Source organism: Haliotis rubra, unplaced genomic scaffold (assembly GCF_003918875.1).
Source record: "Haliotis rubra isolate DU_JTF1 unplaced genomic scaffold, ASM391887v1 Scf100, whole genome shotgun sequence".
Taxonomy (NCBI): Eukaryota; Metazoa; Mollusca; class Gastropoda; order Lepetellida; family Haliotidae; genus Haliotis; species Haliotis rubra.
In genome coordinates, this window is record NW_025764893.1 from 989,634 (window position 1) to 1,015,229 (window position 25,596).

Sequence of the window (25,596 nt, forward strand, 5' to 3'; positions counted from 1 at the left end):
GTTTTCCACCTCTGAGTCTGAGCACACTTGCAGAAAGAACTATCTGGCAATCAATTTGCAAATGATGACATGCTTTTGGTTGTGAAGGGGTTTTTTTTTTAGGAAAAAGCTTAACTCTCCTGCAAGATCCAGGAACTCCAGCACCATTGTCAGGCGTTTGTGTAGCTCCGAGGGGACTATGTTGAAAAATAATTTGTAAATTAAAAGTGACAAAACTGTTTCCATGACCACAAGAAATCGCTGAGGAGTTGATTGTTACCAGCTTAATCAACACAGTCATCATAGTTGGGCTCAAAATTCTTTCTACAAGCAGAGGTTAAGATGTTAACATTAAGATACAGTGAGATTTCTTTTTCTTCGCAGACTTTCAGCCAGACTCGCGCATAAGCAGTTATTAGCATTCCAGTCAGTGTGACTCTTTCTCTTAGGCAGGTTCCAGATGACATATGCATATGTGATTCATATAATGCAAGCCGATTCATACACCCTACCTGAATTGATTCTAACAGCTGGCAGAGCAAGACCTATATTTCCAATGTTAGATAGTACTAGGTGAAAAACGTAAATATACACCATGTGCACTGCAGTATTCTAAATTATAACCCATAGTGAAAAAGCAAATACTATCGTGTGGGGAAAGAGAAATTAGTTGAAGGTTAAACAGTTTTGTTTTGGTAATGAAGTAGTCATTTTGCTTGAGTGAAAAAAGGGTTTTCGATCATAAGTGAATGATATTGTTTAATGCCATGCCAGTGATCTTCAAATATGCAAATATGCTTTGAACCATCCTTTTGGAGTAAGATCATGATGATTAGAAAGTGAATGCATAATGTAAGATGATATGTTCCTCAAACATAATTTATCATTTGACCTGACAAAGCTGATATAAATTTTTCCAGATAAAAGTCCTAAATTCCATCCTGATGTGTATTTTTGATAAATGCAGGTTTTGAGGAATAATCTTGATGCCTGGTTACATATGTAATGCTTAAGTTAATGGTGCAAATGTAGGTCTGAAATGAAGCAGTAGTTTTCAGCCAACTCCCTCTGTAACCAGACCGCACACACTGTTGATGCAACTAGATGAAATTCCTCACTATGCAATCAGTTTGCAAGTTGAAATATACACTACTTGTTACAAGAGCCCGTCTCAGTGCTGTTTCTATACAGATCTTTAACAGATGTTCAGGTATTATGATGCAAGCATTACAATAATGCCTGTTAGAATGGAGCATTCACCTGTGTTGTTACCTGGCCACACAGGTGTTATTTACTGCTGTGTGCAGATGGAGTATTGAAAACATGCTAATAGCCTTGCAACACAGTAATTAAGGCTTATTGTTGTGTTGCTGCGTGACATTGAGGTGAATAATAAAAAAAAGATTTTTACATGATAGAATGGCCCATTCTGGCTGATAAATATAACGTTTTCTGATGTTCTTCGTGGTACGTTTAGGATTTTTAATGTATTCTTCCTAGAATATGTTGTTTGTTTTTCTTTAATACGGCTCTCACAACTATATGAAGGCAGTGTATAAAAATCAAGTCTGGATCAGACAATCCAGTGCCAAAACTATAATCCTTGAGAACTTTCAAAATGGAGTTTTATTGTTAAATGACAGATAGTTATTAAAAAACTGGCTCGAAAATGTTGTGTAAATGTTTGAGATGGAATAAATGAATCTATATTATACAGGGCACACTTTACACTTTAAGTGCAGTCCACTAAAACACTTTCCCTATTTTAGAAATTATATTTTTATTATTACACCTCCCCAATAATTTAATCATCAAACTTAAAACATAAATGGTTATGCTAGTTCTCTTAAACAACAGTGCTAATAACCTCATTTCCCAAGAATGATGTTCGTTGAACAACATCAATGCTCATTCTGTCACCTGCATTATGATAATTCTGATTGGTTATCATCAAAGGAACACTGGCTAAGTTTGTTGGTGGTAGTATTACTAAACTACTGACTGGGGTTACACAGTGTTGGGATTAGGTTTGCAGAGACCAGTTATTTCTTAATTGAACATGGCAGTCAGTTGATGGATCTATAGCCATCCCCACAGCAAATCAAATTTTGACTACCTTAATATGTCTAGCAGATACAAGTCTACATACTACACACCCTGGGAACAATTGGGTGATGATTTGATTTGCTCTGTTGGTGGTGGCGAAATTAGGATCACAGAGAAAAGCTGTTTTGTGCGTGTAAAGCCTTTGAGGGTGTTAACTGGCAGAGGGTTTTAGATCAAAAATGTACATGAGTAGATTGTGAGTTGGCCTACATAGACCCATGTGATAGTATTGGTGAGTGAGGTTGGTTATACTGTTTATAGTAATATCTAAGTAGTAATAGAAATGGACTTCACATATTTTACTTGTTTAAAATTGAGCCCAGGTCCCCGTTCCTCAAAGCGATCGTAGCGCTACGACAGTCGTAAGTGTATGTTACTGACTGACTGACTGAGTTTAGTTTTACACCACTTTTAGCAATATTCCAGCAATATCGCGGCGGGGGACACCAGAAATGGGCTTCACACATTGTGCCCATGTGGGAAATCGAACCCAGGTCTTTGGCATGACGAGTCAACGCTTGAACCACTAGGATACCCCACCGACCCAAGTGTATGTTAAAGTATGGGAGTTACGATCACCCTAGGGCTACGATTGTTTTGTGGAACGGGGTCTAGGTGTTTGGCGTGATGAGCAAAGGCCTTAACCACAAGGCTGTCCCCTCGTTCCTGGTGGACATGAAGGGAGAGGTCTTTGTTAGGTATGACTGAGATTTGGGTACATCACTTATGTACTGTCAGTGAGTGAATTCAGTTTGTCAATTTTAGCAATATTCCAGCGATGTCACGATGGGGGACACCAGAAATGGACTTCACAAGTCTTCAACGTGACAAGCAAAGGATACCCTACCGCCTCTTATGTACTGTCAGGTGCACAGAAATAGATGTATAGGAACTACACTAACCAGGATTAAAAGGGCGATAGAGTAACTCAGTTATTATGGTAATATCACCTTTAAACCACCCACTTAGCCCTGTAAATAGAATTACAGATTATGGTGATTATTTTCATTCCATATTTATTGCTATATGTCAAAAGCAGTTAGGGATTATGAATATTTTTGGGATATTGATTAAATAGTGTTCTTAGTCTTCACAACCATAAAATCTCCACAATCCTAGTGTACATTAACTTGAGTTGTTCAATTTATAAGTGAAAAATAGTTGATAGTCGCTTTTAGTGTGTCGAAGACCTGTACCACTACTGATGTTTCTATTGCACTTGCCTGCAGTGATATTAAGATACAGTTCACAGTGATTTGAAACCAGACTCAATTCACAACCAGGGGGTGGTGGGGTAGTCTAGTGGTTAAAGTGTTTGCTCGTCAAGCTGAAGACCTGGGTTCGATTTCCCACATGGGTGAAGCCCATTTCTGGTGTCCCCAGCCATGATGTTGCTGGAATATTGCTATAAGCGGCGTAATACTTAACTCACTCAACTCACAACCACCTCTGTAGTCTAGTTGATAGAGCTTTTGGAGAGCCCAGGTTTTATCACTTGGCACACAGAGGTACAGATAAGCTGCATATCTGCATAAATTGCGCAAATATTTATGTGAAACCTCAATTCCTTTACAGGGATAAATCTACATAATATACGCATGAAAATTTGAAAGGACGCACAAATATTTTACATGTGCGTCCTGTGGATGCATACATATTCACATAACTTACTATTTCCATCTTTTTTAGCTATCGTGTAATGTAATTCAAGAGGCATCATGGCTTTCGTCGCCTCGAACTTTACGCTCGGACACGATGTTTAATGCTAAAATATATGCATGAAGCATTTTTGTCACAGGTCATAACCTAGCCCGATACGTCCACTAAGTTCCATAATATACGTATGGGTGGTGATTTTTTACGTAACACGTTCAGAATACCATGATTTTACCCAAATCTTTCGTCTGAATCTATAAGTTTCGTTTACGAGGACGGTATCCATTGCTGTAATATGATTTGCTGCCTTAGATCACATGCATGATTTCGACCAATCAAGACCTTTATAGCAGACTGTGGCAAATAAGCATAATTAGAAACCAATCTTTATAAAATAAAATCGCTTCTTACTACTGTGAAATACCCTTGGCAAGGGTACAGTGATATATTGTTGATGTTCAGAGCTTTCAAACGATACCCGACATCAAACGGAGGTATTTTCCGCTGTTGTACCATGTTACCGAGCGGAAGGGCACTGATATTGGGAAATAGATGGACATACATATTATTTGAGAAATCTTTTTATAATAATTTTCTGATTACGTAAAAATGAAAAAATATAAAAAAGGTAAGGGGATATTATGACATGTTGCCAAAGGAAAAAATCACTTCATATTTTGCTTCCTTCATGGTTTATCTGGACATTAAAAATGTGTAAGCTTGCATTTTCATTAAAAATTAACTTATTTAAGTTGTAGTTGTATTATTTGAAAAATATGATATAAAATAAATTTCATATTTATAAACAGTAGGATTAGACTTTTCAAATGTGTAGTAGCAATAATGTTTTACAAGCTGATATTTTCCTTGATAAACAAAGGCTCCATCTATGACCTCAGATACTCGGTGTCATGGCATAAATGAGAAAGTTGGTTTCGATTCTTTGATCCTTCTTCTTCTAAAGTTTGCGGGACTGACAAAAATTTCAAAAGGACTCATTACTTTTCAACAGAGCGAGTGCCAGGACTCACACACTAAAACTTGTAGATTTATCACTGCTTTTAAGTCTATTGCGTACACATGCGTTTGAATTTTTGTAAATACTCTTTAAATTTTATCTTACATTCGTGTATACAAAACTGTCAAATCTTAACTTGCATACCGGTGAATTAGTTCCTGTCACCAAACCTACTAGAATTTGGAGTAAGCAGACCCATGTGCTACGGATGGAGGTTACTCAGGATAGATAAAATAACTGAGGTATATTGAGAGGTTTTATTTCAGCACATGAACTTGGCAACTTGCAGTCTTTCTTATCGTTTCTCATATTACAGATCAAATATATATAACAAGCATGTAATCCAACATTTAAACATATTATGTTTTTACAATTAATGAGTAATTGCAAAATACCCAATTGAGTTTGAGTAAGGTGGGTACAATTTTTTGGGTTACTCAAACGAAAATTAGGATATCCTATTGAGATGAACACAAGCGAGTACATAACTCAATGAAGGTATCTGTAGCTCTGGCACATATACTAGAAAATGTTACTCAGACTGGTAATTGTCAAGGACTTCAAGCAGTTTCAGATAAATCTCTGCATACAGTTGTCACTCATTCACTGCGTTAGTTGTTTGTAAGGAGAGTAGATCTACTCAAGTTTGGGCGGAGTCTGCCATCTCTTGCTTTGGTGGTGTGATGTTACATAACGATACAACACCTATTGTTACTTTTTTGCATGTCGTTAATGCTAAAGGAATGTGTATGTTTACAGTTTTCCACCTTTCTCTCTCCTTTTTCTGATTGCATGAGAGCTTTTACCACTTTGCTTCTATAGATTTCTATAGTTTTCATTTGAGTAGGCTTTTGACTGATTTGCTGCTAATAAGCATTTTTTAAAAAGATAAATGTTTAAATTAACCTGCAGAGCTACAGATAACTTTTGGGGTCATTGAGTTATGTACTCGCTTGTGTTCATCTCAATTGGGTATCCTAATTTTCCTTTGAGTAACCAAATAAATTGTACTCACCTCACTCAACTCAGTTGGGTATTTTGCCATTTTCCATTAATTTAGAAAATATAATAAAGTTTAAATGTTATTTATATTGGATCTGTAATATGAGAAACGATAAGAAAGAAAGTTGCCAAGTTCATGTGTTGAAATAGAACCTCTGAATATCCCTCAGTTATCCATCCTATCTATGCACCGGGACGCAAGCTATGATTCGACATGTTTGTGTGTACGCTTGTAAGATCAAATCTATTGAGTATTTACAAAATGTCAAGGGTACTTGCACGCAATAGACTTAATAAGAATTGAGTTTTCACATTGAGTAATTTACGCAGATACGCAGCTTATCTGTACCTCTGAACCTGTTGCTGTGGGGTTTTCGCTTGACATACAGAAGACCAAGGTTTGATTCCCCACATTGGTACAATGAGTAAAATAATATTGCTGAATGTGGCATGTAGCTATACTCAACAGGGTTGGAAATACTCCTTAATTTGCGTGCCTTTTCACAGCAAATATTGAAATGGCGTGAAATATTGTCACTGTGCATTGGGACATGCCTAAAATTATATAAATAATTCTCACCATGGTTCATTTTATGGAAAATGTGATTAATTTACCTCAACTCAAATGTTTCATTTATGTCTCTTTCCTTGAATGAACGGCTGCACATGAGGCCCAATGATTTCATCCCTGTATTGTAGACCTGTCAGGCTGCCATTGACAATGACAAGTTGTGTGCAACCATGAAATAATATGGCTCCCCCATACCATGAAATGACTTGTCAGTGAACAAAACACCATCCCAAATGTAGATGCTGTCTGCACCAGGCAAGACATGCCTGTCGTTGATGTTGGAGCAAAATTGAACATATTGCAGGCCGGATATTGTGCTCCTCAGTCGGTACTATACCGTCCTGAAACTGATTGGTCGTAAGTCAAGGATGGTACGAGCAGGCAAACTGACAGTCTGGAATGGATTCCTTAGATGGGTCAGCCGAATGTGGTTGTCTTGCTGACGTGACATCAGGTGTGGATGGCCGGTCCGAGGCAAATCTCTCGTGCTGCCATCATGTTGAAAATATCTCCATAGAGATGAGATTGTGTTTCGATGGACGCCACATTGTCTGGCAACTTCATTTTGGGCCATTCTGGCCTCCAGCATACCCATGGCATGGAGACGCTGATTTTCTGTAAGCTCGGCATGTTTTCCACGACATTCAGAGGCAAGAGAATGATCAACCGTTCTTCAATTTACAATATCAGGTGTGTGTACTTTCGGTGTCAAACCGCCATATAGGGGGGGGATATTGCTGAGTGCGGCGTTAAACTAAACTCGTTAAGATGTCAAAAAGCATGCAAAACGTGAGTTCATTGTGCACAAAGTGCATGTGCCACATGCGATATGTGACATCAAATTTCATGCAAAGTGCTTTGCTACATGTTTATTATCCCCCGCCGCGCATTTAGCGTGAAGGCTCCGTCCGTATGTACGTACGAAATTGGAATCTTAAGAACCGTTGACTAGATTCTTTTCATATTGGGTACCTATGTTCATCACAGTATAAGAAAGGTCCCAGTCAGGTTTGGTGACCTTGACCTTCATTGCAAGGTCACAAGGGGACTTTTAACGTTTTACCCTTGTCAACGAGATATCTCAAGAACCGTTCACTAGATTATCTTCATATCCAACACCAAGCTTTATCTAGGGAAGGCGCAGGACCCAGTTGATTTTGGTGACCTTCACTTAATTTTCAAGGTCATGGCGACACTTTGAAGATTTCAGCATATTAACCTGCATGTTATGTTTGTCAGCGAGATACCTCAGGAACCGTTATCTAGATTTTCTTCATATTCAACACCAAGCTTTATCTAGGGAAGGCACAGGGCCCAGTTGATTTTGGTGACCTTCACTTAATTTTCACAAAGGCACACCTAAACTATCTATCTAGTGCCCTAAGGCACCTTCTGAAAAAATTGTATTTCTATCCCTGTTCTCTCACTCACTCACTAAAAACAAGCCAAATGAAACAATTCATCTACCCAATAATAGCTTGAGCCTAAATAGGAAAGACACATTGTTCATTGGCCTCAGCCAAGGAAAGTATTGCAAGTGACACCATCCTCTATACAAATTTTGATAGATGAAAATATTCATATTATCAGCCATAAATACGTGTCTTATTAGATATAACATTCTGCCCACGCACTTCTGGTCATATATCAGCGAGAGTTCCTGTCAGCACTCTCTGACAAGGCAAGTATGTTGACTGGATATGATTAGTTCAGCAATACGAGGTTTATGACTTCATGCACATGTTTGTAGAACGTGGTGCACTTTCCCCCCAGTCCAAACTGGACTGGTACAGGTTAAAATCAGCTCATGTATCATGGATTTATAAGCCGACTTCTGACTTCCTTGAGACTATACAAATAGCCTAACAAATATTACTTGTTTCAATATGATGTCAATCTGAACAAATTGAAGCAGACTTATCTTCATTTTGCACTCTGTATTGTTTGTGTCCTGTTTATGTGCACAGCTGTTTGCCGATTTTCGAAATACATACATACATACACATACATACATACATACATACATACATACATACATACATACATACATACATACATACATACATACATACATACATACATACATACATACATACATACATTTGTACAGCGCCAATATCCAGCTCAGCTACTCATAGGCGCTTAGTTTTTCCCTCAATCACCGGATGTCAATCTCAACGGCGCGTCATATTATCAATCTCAACTCCCTGGGGATCATACAACTCTTGCAGCCACTACGCGCACTGAGTTAGTGTGGCTTTCCCACCCTCACGAGGTACCCATTCACAGCTGGGTGGACTGGGACACATAGTCACAGTACTTTGTCCAGGTTTACTGCACGTTGCTGTACCTGCAACTAGGTGTTTGCACGTGTTCATGTGGCCACCATCTGGTCATATACCAACGGATTCGTGGGTTCTTTTAAGTGCAGAGGGTTGTGTACTGTACACTAGGGGTTGTGACAACACTGAAAGAGTCTCCAAAGTTGACTCCAAGGTTTTTACACCCGGTCACAGGTGGGCTCGATCCCGTCACCTCAAGCTCGCTGGATCACTAACCACTAGATCACAATATACATGTTAGTACATCAGAAAGGTGTTGGAAAGCAATAGTGTCAATACAGTCATCTTATTCCATTACAATCAAACAGGACCGCCTCCGTGGTGTAGTGGTTAGAGCAGACGCCCGGAGAGCGGAAGGTTGCGGGTTCGATCCCCGACCGCGTCATACCAAAAGACGTTAAAATATGGTACTTGTTGGTCCCTGCCTGGCGCTCGGCATTAATGGGTATAACAAGGACTGGTCGGCTGGGAGTCAGTATAATGTGTGTGAGTGGGGTATTCATGCTTCACTGCGGCATGGTATCTCAGTGGGCTAGCACTATAAAACCAGCTTAAGTCTGGACTAGTACAAGCAGCCACACATACACATACACACGCATGCACGTCGTGATATGACCAAAATATTCTCAAGCACGACGTAAAACCCAATTTCACATCACACATCACTCACTCACTCATTCTGGGAGAGAACCCTGATCTTCACCAGGGATCGTTTATTGTGCTTCTGAGATCAGGCAATTATCAAAGATGACAAAACACATTTATCAGAACATTTGCATGGGAAAAAGTCAGACTCAATTAAAAGTGCTGAGATTGAAATAAAGAAAAAAGCTGTGATATTGAAAAATCAATATCAGTCTGCCATTAGTAGGCAGATACTTTCGATCAGACCCTGACGCTAGTGGATCCAGATATTGGACTACCACAATAAGAGAGACAGTGTTATTTTTACATCTTAACTGGACTACGGTGAAAATGCCTATCACTAATGACAGGACTAATTTGGGGCAGCATTGCTGCTGATGCTGTGCCTGTTGAACTGATTTGTATTGACATCGTAATGATGAAGCTGCAATCAATGGCGTTTCTCTGGGGATCAACCATTTGACTCAGTGTGGAGGATGAAATGTCCCCGAACTCCCAGCATGGGAAGCACAGGAAATGACCAGGCGTAGAAGTAGAACTATGAGATGGCGCTGATGAAAAATCCTCGAGCGATAAATTTACCGTATGATTAATATTTTGCTTTAGGATGAGTAAATTGCCCACTTCCTTTTGGAATGGGCTTTATCCAATCAGAACACTTGGAGTAATGTTTGTGTTTGTTACCCTTGTATGAAGTTTCCAGTGTTAATGTCATTGACAAGTGTGACTTTAATGTCTTTTGATTTTAAGATCCACTGTCCATCATCACTACGATCCAAGGGATACAAGTCAGAGTTGATGGAATAGTTTGTTGAAGTTTGTAACAATTTATTGTTACCTCAACCAATGAATTAACCAGGAAGTGTGCCATGTACTTGCAGTGGGGTAGCCTTGTGGTTAAAGTGTTTATCCATTAAGTCAAAGACCCGGGTTTGATTCCCCACATGTGTACAGTGTATGAATCCCATTTCTGGTGTCCCACTGAATTCACTAAGATGTGTTCTATATAAACAAACAACTCAGGGACTAGATAGAACATTCCTTTTTGACTTTCAATAAAGATACCAGCTTAGGTTGTCAGGGGTGGAAATAACTTTAAAATTGCTAGTGTACTCCGGAACAGTGGCACATGTAAAATCACTTGCCCTGATAATTTTCCCACTATTCCGGCCGCTTTCTTGTTGATTTTTGAACATAAACAAAATAATTAACTTTGGAAAGTCAACTGGACACCGGTACAGTATGATATACAAATTGCTTGCCCGACAGAAAAAACCCACTGGACTCGGACGTCAGGGAATGGGCTATTTCCACCCCTGGTTGTGCACAGTCTGCCTGACTCAGCTATGCAGCTGCATAAATTATGAAAACAATTCATGTAAAATGTGCTGAGATCTTATCTGGCAAGCCATGGAGTTGATCTGTGCTAATTTTATCGTTTTGAAATTTGTGTTCGCATTATTCCAAGCTTAGGTGGAAAGACATTTTCTTTGGTTTGGGCTTAAGAAAATGTTGCAATTACTGGCAACGGACTATTCAGTCAGACTTCTATTAAAACTTATCACAGACAGTTATTCATAAATGGAATGGCGGAGGGACATGCTCATTCAGTTTTCTACAGCAGAGACATTATGACGTCAGTGTTGTGACATGTCAGTAAGACAGGCAAACCAATGGTTCATAGTGTGGGCGTCTTTCCATGTCATTAGGGCTGTTCTTATTTGAGAAGAAACAAGAGACAGAGAGTATGTTATCAGTTGGAGGCTAATTTCCTTAAAAAAGAAGTTGAAATCTAGATCAGAAAAACATATCTAGAGGAAACATTCAGTTGGTGGGTAGAAAACAGTGGTGAAGTTGGCAAGAACACAGACCAGATGTGTAATAAGTGTGTGGTTGTTGTCATGAGTTTCAGATTAGCTGCTTACTTGTGCTTGATATGTATGTGTAGCCAAACTACAAGTTGCTTGGTACAAATACATATGAAAAATGTTTAAATAATTAAGTAAACCGACACTATGCATTGTCACCTAATGTAGACTTTACTGCCAGTGTACTGATCTTTATTTGATGACTGAATGCAGACATTGTTTACATAAACTTGCCTGCAGTGAATAAGGAAAAAAAAAAGAGGTGCTATTTCTGTCTTATGACTTAAATTTGTATTGCTGTTAGGAGCTTATTGACATGTGACATTTTAGGGAATCGCATGCGCATTGAAGTCAATTATGTTTTCAACAGTTTCAAATATAACCAAATAGACATTTAAAAAGTGAAAGATAACAGGCAAGTAAATACTCAATGTCTGAAAGAATTAATCAGAGCGCCAATGAGGTACGAAAAGATAGATAAAAGAGATTGTGTAAGCTGATATAGTACACACAGATTGTAAACATGTTCCATCTACCCAGGGAAAGTTAGAACACCTCACTGTCACCTTGACAGTCATTTCACCTTGTGAGTCAGTGATGATCTGTCAAACCGGCCTTCTTAAATAAGGGAAGGAAAAAAAAAAATTACGCCAGTATTTGCAGCCCTGTACACATGACGTGTGATTGAATTAAAGGACATTGAGACTCCTGGAGACAAACAAAACATAGGCTGTACAACTCAAATAATACCAAACCAAATTGTCAATTGCGTGTTACATATGACTTAATCCAGAAGGTAATATGCTCAAATTTCCATATGTCTCAAACTTCAGGGTCTCTTAGGTTGGTATTCTTATTCTTGCATGTTATATGTAACATTCCAGAAGAAAGTACACTTCAGAATTTCAGTGGTTGATATTCTCCATTCGAACATTATGACCCCAGTGTTCAATAGCAGGGGTGGAAATAACCCATTGCCCCGGCGCCCCAGTCCAGTGTTTTTTTCTGTCGGGCTAGCAAATTTGTATATCATACTGTACCGGTGTCCAGTTGACTTTCCAATGTTAATTATGTTGTTTATTGAAAAAATCAACAAGAAAATCGGCCTGTATAGTGGAAGAATTTCAGGGCAAGTGATTTTACATGTGCCACTGTGCCGTAGTACACTAGCAATTTTAAAGTTATTTCCACCCCTGAGTAGGCTTCAGGTTTCTGAGCATGTGCAGTGATGTGACATCATTAAGTTCTCCAGACATCAAGTAAAGCAAGTCACATGTCCCATATGTCCATCACATGGACACCCCCACCCTTGAAATTATGACTGAGAATCACCTTGGCTTGGAAATGCATCGATTCAGGTAAATCTTCCACACATATCTGCATCCAGAAAGCCACAATTGCAGCCAAAACAGCTTAACTGCCGTAACAGTCATATTAGTTATACATTAACCATGAAAAGATGATACATTTCTTTTTCAGCCAAGACACTACTGTTGTACAGTAGTATGAAGGAATGCTACAATTCTGGCACATGTACAAGGGATTTGGTATTTTTCTCAATATCTTCAGTCCGAGATATTTTTTGAAGGATACAGTTGAAACTGGTTGGTTAAGTCTGTACATGTATGTGACTATGAAGCTCCCCTATGAATAGAAGGTGACTTATGTTAAGAATGTCTGTTTTGTTCTTCCAGGATTCTTGCTATTCAAGGATTTCTGCAACAATATGTGTGAAGACCCAGTTCCCCAGCTCAAGTTTTATGAAGAGGTAGGTCACAGCCCTTCATTTGCCTGGTGATGCCAGCATTCAGGTGTGTGTGGGTTCGGAACATGCTGATCCACAGCCTGATCTGTCAATATCCACATCCTGATCTGTCAATATCCACAACCACTTAGTAATGCTGTGTGCATGTATGTATGTGCTTGTTTGTTTTTACAGTTATGTTTAGTGTCCAAGAACCGAAGGAATGACTCTTCCAGTCATACACTCTCCTTTTGTGCGTCCGTTGATGATAAACATATCCTCTACCCATCAACCACATAGTATCAACCCTGTTTCCCTTTCACCATTTCATGATCATATCTTATATACCGAACCGAAACAGACCGAACCAAGGGCCTTGTACCACAATACGTACCGTACCGCGGTAAGAGTGTACCGTTTCACCGTTTTACAAACAACATATTTAGACTGAAGGAGGTTTTAGTTCTGTTTCATTTCACATATTAGTTCTGTTTGAGAGTAACTGGCAAAGATAATGGAGACAGTACACACAGTCATCCTCCCCAAAACTAACTATCCTAGGTTTGAGAACATTTTGGACTCCAAACAACAAACTGACAAGACAAGAAACAAAACTGTCCAAAAAGATTAGATATGAATCATGCCGTCATGACAGAATTATTTTAAAGACTCTAGGAAGTTTATGTTTATGATATATTACCCATCCATTTATGGATGTGAAATTTGTTCAATTTTTAAAATCTGCATTAATTACTTTAACAGAAAAAAATAACAAATGAAGCAAACCAATTTTTTTCAATGACTGGTAGTTGTAATGAACCCGTCATAAGTTATGATGTTTCAACCAAATCCAAACACTACCCTTTTTTTACTATTGACAACAAAATATCCACCATTTTCACCATCAGCCTCAAAGTAACACCTTTTTCACCATCAGCCACTAAGTATCCACCCTTACTGTGACCCCCAACTAACATGTTTCACCCACCTTTCCACTCCCCTAACAGAGATGTCTGACTCGTCTCAGACCCACCACATGGAAATGGATGCCGTTCCCCTCCCACACCACAGCATTGACAAACAACCACCTTCTTGTTCAAATATTTATGCCAATGTGCACCCTGATATATAGCTTCCAGCCTGAACAGCCCTGCTAATCTCTGCAGTCAGGTCTTGCTCCATGCCTTATTCTCTCTTGTTTACACTGGACCACGTTCTGGCCACTAATGCTGGCATCAGGATTCCATATAAGTGAGTTTTCATGCATGTGTGTGACGCTCATTATCCTGCATTGCAATATGCAGGGTCGGCGATAGCCACGGCAAAGTCCATGCATAGTTTATGTTTATATGGGTTAGTACAAAACAATACTTGTGCTTTTCGAACCATATCCCATATTTTCAACCCTGACATTTTTGTGATACTGTGAAGAAAATCAAAATTGGTATTAGTATTTAATACAGTTAAACTTTAAGTAAAATGCAAGTATTATGTTTTGACCTTTGCAGCATTCATGATTTGTGTTTAATGTGGTGGATGCATGTGATAGCATTAATCATTCATGGTACATACTGCACCAGATAAGTGAAGCTGCTAGGTACCCAAGCTTTGTAATCATGGTTGTGATAAATTATTGCAACTTCAACATTTTGTTATTGCTCAAGTGATAAGTATCATGGTGTAGTGCCACATTGTATACAAGTACATATTGCCATGTGCACTGCAACATTGTGATGATGCAGTGCCAAATTGTACCCAGTGCAATTTATAATGGTGCAGTGCCACTGTATAATTTATTATAATGCCCAGCAACATTTCAGGGGTGGAAATAACCCATTGCCTGACGCCGGAGTCCAGTGTTTTTTTCTGTCGGGCAAGCAAATTTGTATATCACAATGTACCGGTGTCCAGTTGACTTTTCAATATTAATTATGTTGTTTATTTTAAAAAATCAACAAGAAAACGGCCCTTATAGTGGAAAAATTATCAGGGCAAGTGATTTTACATGTGCCACTGTACCGGAGTACACTATCAATTTTAAAGTTATTTCCACCCCTGCATTTTAAGAAAGAGTGATTTATCATCATGCAACACTGTATGAATGTGAAAATTGTCATGTGCAGTTCAGTGTAAACATTTAACTGCACATGTAGCACCATACCTGTCATTTGTACAGACCACATATGCTATTCATGGCTCACCATACAGATGGATATGATTGAACCATGCTTCTTTCTGTGGTAAATGCTCATGGGATATGATACATCAATATCAATATATAGCATGGTGAAGTAGGACCTGATTTGTCATATGTTGTATGCCGAAAGATGAGTATGTTGTTATTCCAAATGACTGGCTACAAGTGATATCAACCTGGCTAGAAGGGATCGTTAGATCCCCCACCATAGAGGGATATAATGGGCTTTTACTGCAGAGTTCATGGCCCTTTCTTGGAAGGTCCCACAGTAATTACTGTGTTTGTTGTTGAAGATGCTCTTATAGTCTTCTACAGTCTTCACATAGGAACATCCAGTGATGTGTTTTATCTTTATGCTTTGAACTTACTGGTGCCTTTGGAATTCCAATAGACACATATCTAACGGTGTTTGCTGGAAAGCAAAACATAAATTGCTAAAAGAAGGTATTGGCATCTTATCATCATAGTGATATGGCACAGACATGGGAGAAAAAACATAAACATGTATCAGCTTACACGTTACTCAACCGGTTATGATTGATGTCTGGAACTTGTCTTAAGTATGTATTTGACCTATATAGTCAAACATAAATCCATTGAGATTCACAGAGATGTTCCTGCAGGAGGAGGAGGAAGAAGATGAGCAGCAGGGGCAGGGTATAAGCAACTGTATAGCCCAGATAGTGGTTATCACATGCATGTGGCTAGGTGCAATGGGAAAGTGGTAACTTATAACGCTGTAGGATTTCAGTGATAATCTGACAGGTTCATGGATACACTGGATTGGTTTTTCCCGACAAGGCATTGGATAACGTGATCAAAACTGATATGACTAAATCTTGTGACTTGAATTGACTTTTTCAAACTATTTATGCAAGTTGTGTGACTGGTGTATGGGTCCGAAGGGCTGTACATGCATATCACTTTTTGAGTATACTTGGTGTCAAGACAGGTTATCAGTGATCCATTTCTTTGTACAAGTTTTGCCTGTTACACCCAGTGAAATCTGATTTGGCAGATAATCAAAGTTAATTAGTCTCTAGAATTGAGTTTATGTATGTATTTGAGTGACTGATTTCTGCATCAATCCTTGTGTTTCTTAATTGTCGCAGTCATTTGTTCACCATGGTATAAAACCCCTTCACCCACAACGAAAGTTCAAATAGTGATTATAATTATAATAGCATGACTGTGCTGACGCTGTTTGCTGACCTTTGCAACAAAAATTATGGATCAGTGTTTGATGGTCAACCAAGGCAAGTTCCACCTTGGGCCATGAAGGTCTAAAACTGTTAACTCTGTCACTGTCTGGCGAGGACCCAAACAAGCTGATATCCTGATTCCATGGAATAAGATGTTTATAATGGGATGTGTCAAGACAGCAACAACAGATTGTTGATGACCGTCCCAGTAGACATGTTGGAATTGTGAGAGGATATGTTTTCATTTTCTTGTTATTAAAACTTCGTTTGAAAAAGCGAATAAGCAGTTTCTTTTTGATGATTACAGAATGTAGGTCATGGGACTGCTGCAGATCTTTGATTTTGATGTAGGAGAAATATATGCATTCTTATTGCTTTATAAGGCAAGAAACATGCACAGGGGTGGAAATAACCCATTGCCCAACGTCCAAGTCCAGTGTTTTTTTCTGTCGGGCAAGCAAATTTGTATATCACGCTGTACCGGTGTCCAGTTGACTTTCCAATGTTAATAATGTTGTTTATTTTAAAAAACCAACAAGAAAGCGGCCGGTATAGTGGAAAAATGATCAGGGCAAGTGATTTTACATGTGCCACTGTACCGGAGTACACTAGCAATTTTAAAGTTATTTCCACCCCTGATGCATCAGTGGAACTTATCTTTTAAGAGTGCTACCTAATATGATGTCAGCATTCCTGCCCCTTTGGTAAGTTTATGTGACAAAGATGCAGCCTGGTTTTCTTTAGTGTAACTGGTTTTCATTTCAACATTCGACATGCAAGTTGAATTAACTTTATATAATAACCCAGTTTTAGCCATGTGTACATTTTGTGTAAATAATTGGTACGAAGTATGTTATTTAGGACTGCCCAGCTGGACAGTATATTATTTTGTAGCAAGTGATGAAACATTTTCAATCAACATTGACATTCTAAGTATGGGATGTTTGTATGATTATTATATTCCAGGCAAAGAAGCATAAAACGGTTTATTCAGACAATATATTATGATGGTGTACTGTTCTGCTCAATCCAATTATGTTGCAGTCATCTGTTTTCAGTAACAATTGATCATTATTTTTTTATGATTAAGTTGACATTTGTATATTGCTTATGTCAGCATTATTCATTGCAAGCAGATGTTGTGTAAGTATTATTATGCAGTAGTCCAGGGTATGTTTTCGATTGAGTGTTTCAAGCTGTGTTCAGAATATAATTTAAAATTGTTGGTATTCTATGCATCTGTAAGGGTCAATTTGTGACCTACCAGAAGTGATTATTGAACAACTTAACTACCCGCTGAATACGTACATCATGGTGTATGAGTGGGATGTCATCCTAAAAATATGTATCTAAAAAATATGTATATAGTGCATTAGGATTATTTAACAGGAATAAGCGAGATATCACAATGAGAAGGTATCCATGTGTTAAGCAACATATATCCTATCTGTAAGTACATAGTACACATAGATTATATTATGTATATGAGCGTGATATCACAATGAGAAGGTGTGCATGTGCCATGCACCATATATCCTATCTGTAAGTACATAGTACACAGATTATATTATGTATATGAGCGAGATATCACAATGAGAAGGTGTGCATGTGTTATGCAACATATATCCTATCTGTAAGTACATAGTACACATAGATTATATTATGTATATGAGCATGATATCACAATGAGAAGGTGTGCATGTGCCATGCACCATATATCCTATCTGTAAGTACATAGTACACAGATTATATTATGTATATGAGCGAGATATCACAATGAGAAGGTGTGCATGTGTTATGCAACATATATCCTATCTGTAAGTACATAGTACACATAGATTATATTATGTATATGAGCGAGATATCACAATGAGAAGGTGTGCATGTGTGATACACTTGTATATATCCTAGCAGTATGTACATATTGTATTGACATTAAATCATGTATTTGACCTAGATTTCATTGTGACATGCATGGGTGATGCAGCAATATATCCTACCAATATGTACATAGTACATAAAGACTATATCATGTATATATGCAAGATGTCATTATCATAATATATGTATGCATTATGCAATCATGGCTCCTAACCTGAGGCCTACACAACATTCAAATCTGCTTATCCAAGACCAAATACGAGCCAGGATCTGTGCATGTATGAGTGTGAAAGAAGATGGGATCATTTGTTCACACATTTCAGATAGCTCTATGTGAACAGTTTAGCTCCATCCGTGTCCATGTGATACAACATCATACATGACAAGATTTTTTCCCCGTCTTATCTCACTCTGCTGCTGCAACATCTGGGATGGGGTATTGATTGCCATTAGCAAGCTGGTTTCCTGTAGGCGTAGATCCTACTATCATGTGCATATTTATATACCATATCCTCTTGAGTCTCCTGTATGCTATACATTATGTAACTTCACTTGCTGGGATGTTAAACATATTCATTACTTCGGTGTAGAATTTAGTGCAACTCATTGTATTTAGGACCAAGCCATTTAAAAAAAAATTTGTCACTTATGTTGTTTATCTTTTTAATATTTTTATCCGGTATAGCTGGAAATGTTTTATGAATGCTCACAGATCTGTAGCTATGTTGGTCTGTGATTTTAGCCGTGATTTCAGCATACAAATTATTACACCCATCTAAGTATTTGACCATATACTTGGCTAAAATCTGCTGAAACAAAATTTAATGCTAAAAGTAAACTTCAGGCTAATTGATTCAAACCATTTTGGAGCAGACACCCGGACCCAAGTGAATACATTGGAGAGTCCAGATGAATTTTAGAATGTTTGTTCATTTGGATCACATCTTTATCGATTCTGATATACTTTTAAAGATAAGATTCCTTTGTTTCTTGGACTGTCAGTCTAATCATAGATTGTATATGGTGTGTTTTACATGCAGAGAGCATGTGTGAAGTGAAGATCTTTGGGAGTTGAAAAACATATTCCTGGGGGCCATTGAACAAAACAACCTTAGAGCTTCAGCTGTCGTAAGTCTATGTTAAGGTATGGGATTTAACCTGAGTGCTAAGATCGCTTGGTAAACGTGACCCTGGTGTTGTTTTGTTACAAATATTTTTAGTCATAATCTTCTGGGGCGGTGGGGTAGCGTAGTGGTTAAAGCGTTCGTTCGTCACGCCGAAGACCAGGGTTCGATTCCCCACATGGGTACAATATGTGAAGCCCATTTCTGGTGTCCCCGCCGTGATATAGCACGAATATTGCTAAAAGCGGCGTAAAACTCACTCACTCATAATCTTCTTTTTGTAACTGACTTGTCTGGTGAACTGTCAGAAAACAATGAAAGTAATCAATTGGTTTTAGTTTGAATTAGCAAAACAAGCACCTGTTTTCTTGAATTGATCCCATTTTTGTGATACAGACTCCCTGCCTCTTCAGCAACCTGCAGATCTCTGTTTACAGACAGCTGTCGTATGGGAAATAACTTGATATATATACAAAGTAGGTCAGCTGGAGTAATCCCTTGATGGAGAACCGGTCAGCTGCTGTTGTCTGCTTAACATGGGATAAAGGGACACAATCCATCAATATTGTAGTTCCTATAATTCTATTTATTTTAACAGGAATTCGGGAATGTGTCTTCATATTGGTTAGATGCTGCAATGTAATGTATCATATGGATGTATCCGGTAATCAAGTTCTGTTTTGCGAAGAACTGTAGCCATTTTCGGGGTATGCAGCACGAACATAGGGTTTCCAGGCAGGAGATGTGGGTTTAGAATGCCCGAGAATTTTAAGAACGTCCACTGCACACTATATGAAGCTTTAAGCCTTTCTTGTTTGATTTCAGTGTTAAATATTGTAAGTCAACCACTGACACCATGGAACATGTATTTCTCACCCTTTTTCACAAACACCTGTGTTGTCATTTATTTTCATTGATCCATTCATTTACCTTTCACTGCAGTTTTGCCTTTTTCTTCTGTGGAGTCTATTTCCATGGATACTCGAGACGTGGACACGTTCTCTGGCACTGACATGAAGAAATTTGAGTTATGTGTAACCTGCATTCTGCAATTTTAGATTCAATGTTTCAAACAGCCACATCTTTCTGCTTCCCCAGAACTTGCTGAGAATATTATCTGTGCACATGCTCAGGATGCAGTCAAACCCTCTCATCTGTTAGTTCTTGTGTAAAAGTGAGGTACTGGTCATCTGATCTGTCATGAGGGGGTTGGGTGGTCGGGGTGTGTGGCAATGTTTCCAAAACTTCTGGGTGGGTATTGCAAGAATGGTTTGAAATGTCCAACTTGCATCATAATCACTAATTTCCAAATATTTTTCAAATTTTTGATGTGAGGAGTGACTCCATGTTAGCTGTATTGATTATTGTCACCCTCACTTTATGTTTAATGAGGATTTTTCGATCAGTCTGTTCTTTTTGACATGGACATTTTGTTAACAGAAATGACAGGAGTTCAATGCTGTGATTACATATGTCATATTGATCGACAGTGGATATTCAGAGGTCGTATTTCTCAAACCGTAACATCCAGACAGACATGCATGTAAACATTGAGTCAAGTCAGCAGTCACGTCAAGTAGGGTGTGGTGTGAGTCTGCTTGTGTGAGACATTGATTCCCTCATTAGTGGACAGGTGGAACCACTGTTGATGCTAATTACCTGACAATCTATAACTGGCTAATTTACTCCTGCAAATTACCGTTAAGGTCTTAGTACTATTGATGGAAAACCTTTTAGAAGGAGATTATAGGCGGATTTTGTCTCTCTTGTGTTTTTGTACCACTGGGGTGCATCCTTGAAATTAAAGATACAGAAGTCGTGAAATTATGCAGTATCAAAGAAGATGTAACGATCTTCCCAATTTTTTTGTTTATCTCATAAATATTGGTGTTTTGTATGGTATAATTGTCCAGATTGAAGATTTGTTTCTGTTTCCCAAGTAGAATATTGCTGGAATATTGCTGGAATGTTGCTAGAAGGGGGTGTAAAGGCAAAAACAGTCTTACAAAGAAGTAGAATAGTGTGATAAATAACAGTTTGTAATGAATTAAGTTTGTAAGTGACATTATGTAATATGAGAGCATGCTATTTCCATCACAGTCAGTGAATCATGGGCTCCTGTTGTTCTGATTTTGATTTTGTTTCTTCATCATGACACTGGGCCAAGATGGCTGCCTGTCCAGCGATGTTTGTGAGCTATGTTGTCGAGCACATGTGGTCAAGTAATGTGCCTAATTCTGCTGCTAGACTGTCCAGTACTGACACATCTCATTATGGGATTGTCTTTATTTGTGTAATGATACTTTGAGGTAGAGCTTACTTGACAGCTAGCTAGTGTAGTCAAAACCTCTATTCAAGGCTTTTATGGTGGGTGAGTTCAAGAGCCTACCAGAAATGAGGGAAGATGAAAAGTGAAGTTTTCTAGTGCTCTATGGAATTAGGGTGAAACTGCTAGCTTCAAATGTGTAAGTGTAGTGTATTTATAATGTTATGAAGAGGGACCGAAACTGGCAAATCATTAGGGCTGGAACGAGTACATTCATTTTGAGGTGAATACAATACTTTTGCATATATATAGTAACGAATATGAATATTTATTGGTTATTATCTAAGAATTAGAATAACATACATGTCATGTAATTGCATAAGTTGAAACATTTAAATGATATTTTCTATAAAATAAATACAGGAATAACAAATTCCACTTACAGCCACATCATTGCCATGAGGATCCCGCTTCAAAATAACACATGCTAGTTTCTGCATGGCTTGGATATATTCCAGTTTGCATTCCATTCACTTATATAAACAACAGACTAGTTTGTAAAGTACAAACCGTAAAAACTAGAGGCAAACCTCAGTCACACATTATGCTTCTGGGTTTCACCATAGAGGCAAACCTCAATCACGCACTATGCATCTGGGTTTCACCATATAGGCAAACCTCAGTCACACACTATGCTTCTGGGTTTCACCTATGGGCAAACCTAAATCACACATTATGCTTCTGGGTTTCACCATAGAGGCAAACCTCAGTTACCCACTATGCATCTGGGTTTCACCATAGAGGCAAACCTCAGTCACACACTATGCTTCTGGGTTTCACCATAGAGGCAAACCTCAGTCACACACTATGCTTCTGGGTTTCATGACACACTATGCTTCTGGGTTTCACCATAGAGGCAAACCTCAATCACACACTATGCTTCTGGGTTTTACTATAGAGGCAAACCTCAGTCACACATTATGCTTCTGGGTTTCACCATAGAGGCACACACTATGCTTCTGGGTTTTACTATAGAGGCAAACCTCAGTCACACACTATGCTTCTGGGTTTCATGACACACTATGCTTCTGGGTTTCACCATAGAGGCAAACCTCAGTCACACATTATGCTTCTGGGTTTCACCATAGAGGCAAACCTCAGTCACACACTATGCATCTGGGTTTCATGACACACTATGCTTCTGGGTTTCATCATAGAGGCAAACCTCAGTCACACATTATGCTTCTGGGTTTCATCATAGAGGCAAACCTCAATCACACACTATGCTTCTGGGTTTCACCATAGAGGCAAACCTCAGTCACACACTATGCTTCTGGGTTTTACTATAGAGGCAAACCTCAGTCACACACTATGCTTCTGGGTTTCATGACACACTATGCTTCTGGGTTTCATCATAGAGGCAAACCTCAGTCACACACTATGCTTTTGGGTTTCAACATAGAGGCAAACCTCAATCAGACACTATGCTTCTGGGTTTCATCATAGAGACAAATTTCCATCACGAACCAAGGCTCCACCGAAGTGGTGAACAGTTACTGTAAACGTACTTATTTTCATGTGGTGCAATTTTCGCGGAATTGACAGTTTAGACTACATCGCGCGGTCAATTATTCGCGCAATCAGTAATTGCCGGAACTGCCAGCTGTCTCTTTGGCCGCCACTAATAGCTGTGAAAACAAACAGAGTGGCTTAACCTGTCATGCGGCGTTTATTACTTACTCACAGGAAATCCCTATCTGTGCGATATACTAGTACACAGTAGTCCGTTTACTCACGGAAGAGATGAAAAACACTTATGTTCCGAATTCCGACTATCTGACGAATTAACTTCTACTGTATATGAAGCTCTTTGTGATTTCAAACAAGCCGGGGATGTTGTGAATGAGATGATTGAGTGTTAAGTGACTTCATGATGTACTGGTAAATAAAATCTTAATGAATAAATAAAATACTGCTGTATTATTTCTTTCCGAGTCGTTTCATGGTAATCTGTTTTGTATCAAACCATCTGTCATGTGACCAATTTCCATGGCGGCCACAACACACATTGCTGTTTTCGCTAATTCGGCGATGGGATTTGGCTCATTATTTAATTATGTTTTGGGAAATCCATTATAGCGACAGTTAAGTATGATTCTTTATGCTACTATCAGTCGTCATTTTAAGATTCCCGTAAATTTCTGTCTTCAAACTTGATGTGTTATGGTAACAACTCAGGGGCAAGCGTGGCTAGACTGAATGAATGACAGGTTTATTCGCGGTGTATAAATTTTCGCGCTAAAATGTTTTGCGCGAAAAACGCGAAAATAAAACCTGCATGAAATATAATACGTTTACAGTAAAGCTTGCAATATATGGAAGAGAGTAAAAGAAATATGCCGCCTTACGTTTATGTTTGTTGGTCTGCAAAAATAACGATGTTATGAAACTGATACAAGTACATTCCACTTGCATTTTTGCTTACAAAACTTGTCAGATTCTCAGTATTTATGAAGCTCATTGTTGATTTTTCTTTAGGTATTGCTGGAATTTATACTACAGAACCACTGAACATTGGTTGTTGCTGTTATTGTCAGCAGTAGATGGGGGGTTGTAAAAATCAGCTAGTGAAACGATGATCTACTTTCAATACTGTATGTGCTACTTGTTCCACGAATGTAACAACTCTTCTTTTTCTGTTTTCTTGTCATGTTGAAAGGATTGTCTCATCATTGATGTAAACTGTTAATTCCATGCACGTCGAGCCCTGCCAGTCTTTGCTTTAATATTGCTAAAAGCAGTTCTTGATTGTTTGTTATCTCCCTTGACTAGTCACTCGCTTATCTAATGATACTATTTAGAGCATGTTGAACAATCAAGATATGCATACAGTGCCCTGACTATGGATACTACCGGCAGTGAATCTGCACAACAAACTGCTCGTCAACACAGGCATTGGTGGCTGGCAGTGCCACATTTGCATGAGTTGGCTCTCTGCATCTTCCACAATTGTACGATTATTGATTTTCGAGTAAAGCAAATTCTGCAACAGAAATGTATTTGAAGGGCCGAGTCAGCTACAACATGACATTTCATCTTTGTAATTGTTCATCTCTGAGTTGTCGTCCTCTCACATGAGGGGGAGGGAGGAGAACCGGACAGTTGCATCAGTGGTAGTTGTTCCAGACACTAAAACTGTTTCTGTTCAGATGAAGGGGAATAGTGGCGTCAGTGGTAGTTGTTCCAGACACTAAAACTCTTTCTGTTCATCTGAAGGCGAATAGTGGCGTCAGTGGTAGTTGTTCCAGACACTAAAACTCTTTCTGTTCATCTGAAGGCGAATAGTGGCGTCAGTGGTAGTTGTTCCCGAAACTGAAACTGTTTCTGTTCAGATGAAGGGGAATAGTTGCATCAGTGGTAGTTGTGCCAGACACTAAACTCTTTCTGTTCATCTGAAGGCGAATAGTGGCGTCAGTGGTAGTTGTTCCAGACACTAAAACTGTTTCTGTTCAGATGAAGGGGAATAGTGGCAACAGTGGTAGTTGTTCCAGACACTAAAACTCTTTCTGTTCATCTGAAGGCGAATAGTGGCGTCAGTGGTAGTTGTTCCCGAAACTGAAACTGTTTCTGTTCAGATGAAGGGGAATAGTCGCATCAGTGGTAGTTGTGCCAGACACTAAACTCTTTCTGTTCATCTGAAGGCGAATAGTGGCGTCAGTGGTAGTTGTTCCAGAAAACTCTTTCTGTTCATCTGAAGGCGAATAGTGGCGTCAGTGGTAGTTGTTCCAGACACTAAAACTCTTTCTGTTCATCTGAAGGCGAATAGTGGCTTCAGTGGTAGTTGTTCCAGACACTAAAACTCTTTCTTTTCATCTGAAGGCGAATAGTGGCGTCAGTGGTAGTTGTTCCAGACACTAAAACTCTTTCTGTTCATCTGAAGGCGAATAGTGGCGTCAGTGGTAGTTGTTCCAGACACTAAAACTCTTTCTGTTCAT

At 38.8% G+C, this 25,596-nt stretch overlaps 1 protein-coding gene across 1 annotated transcript in view; it reads left to right on the forward strand.

Annotated features, from left to right (window-relative positions):
• Positions 1–25,596, forward strand: part of LOC124266637 (beta-adrenergic receptor kinase 2-like) — a 127,210-nt gene that overhangs the window by 7,420 nt on the left and 94,194 nt on the right. The window contains exon 3 of the mRNA XM_046701441.1: positions 12,882–12,955. Coding sequence (XP_046557397.1) covers positions 12,882–12,955 — 74 coding nt within the window. The remainder of the gene's footprint in view (positions 1–12,881; positions 12,956–25,596) is intronic.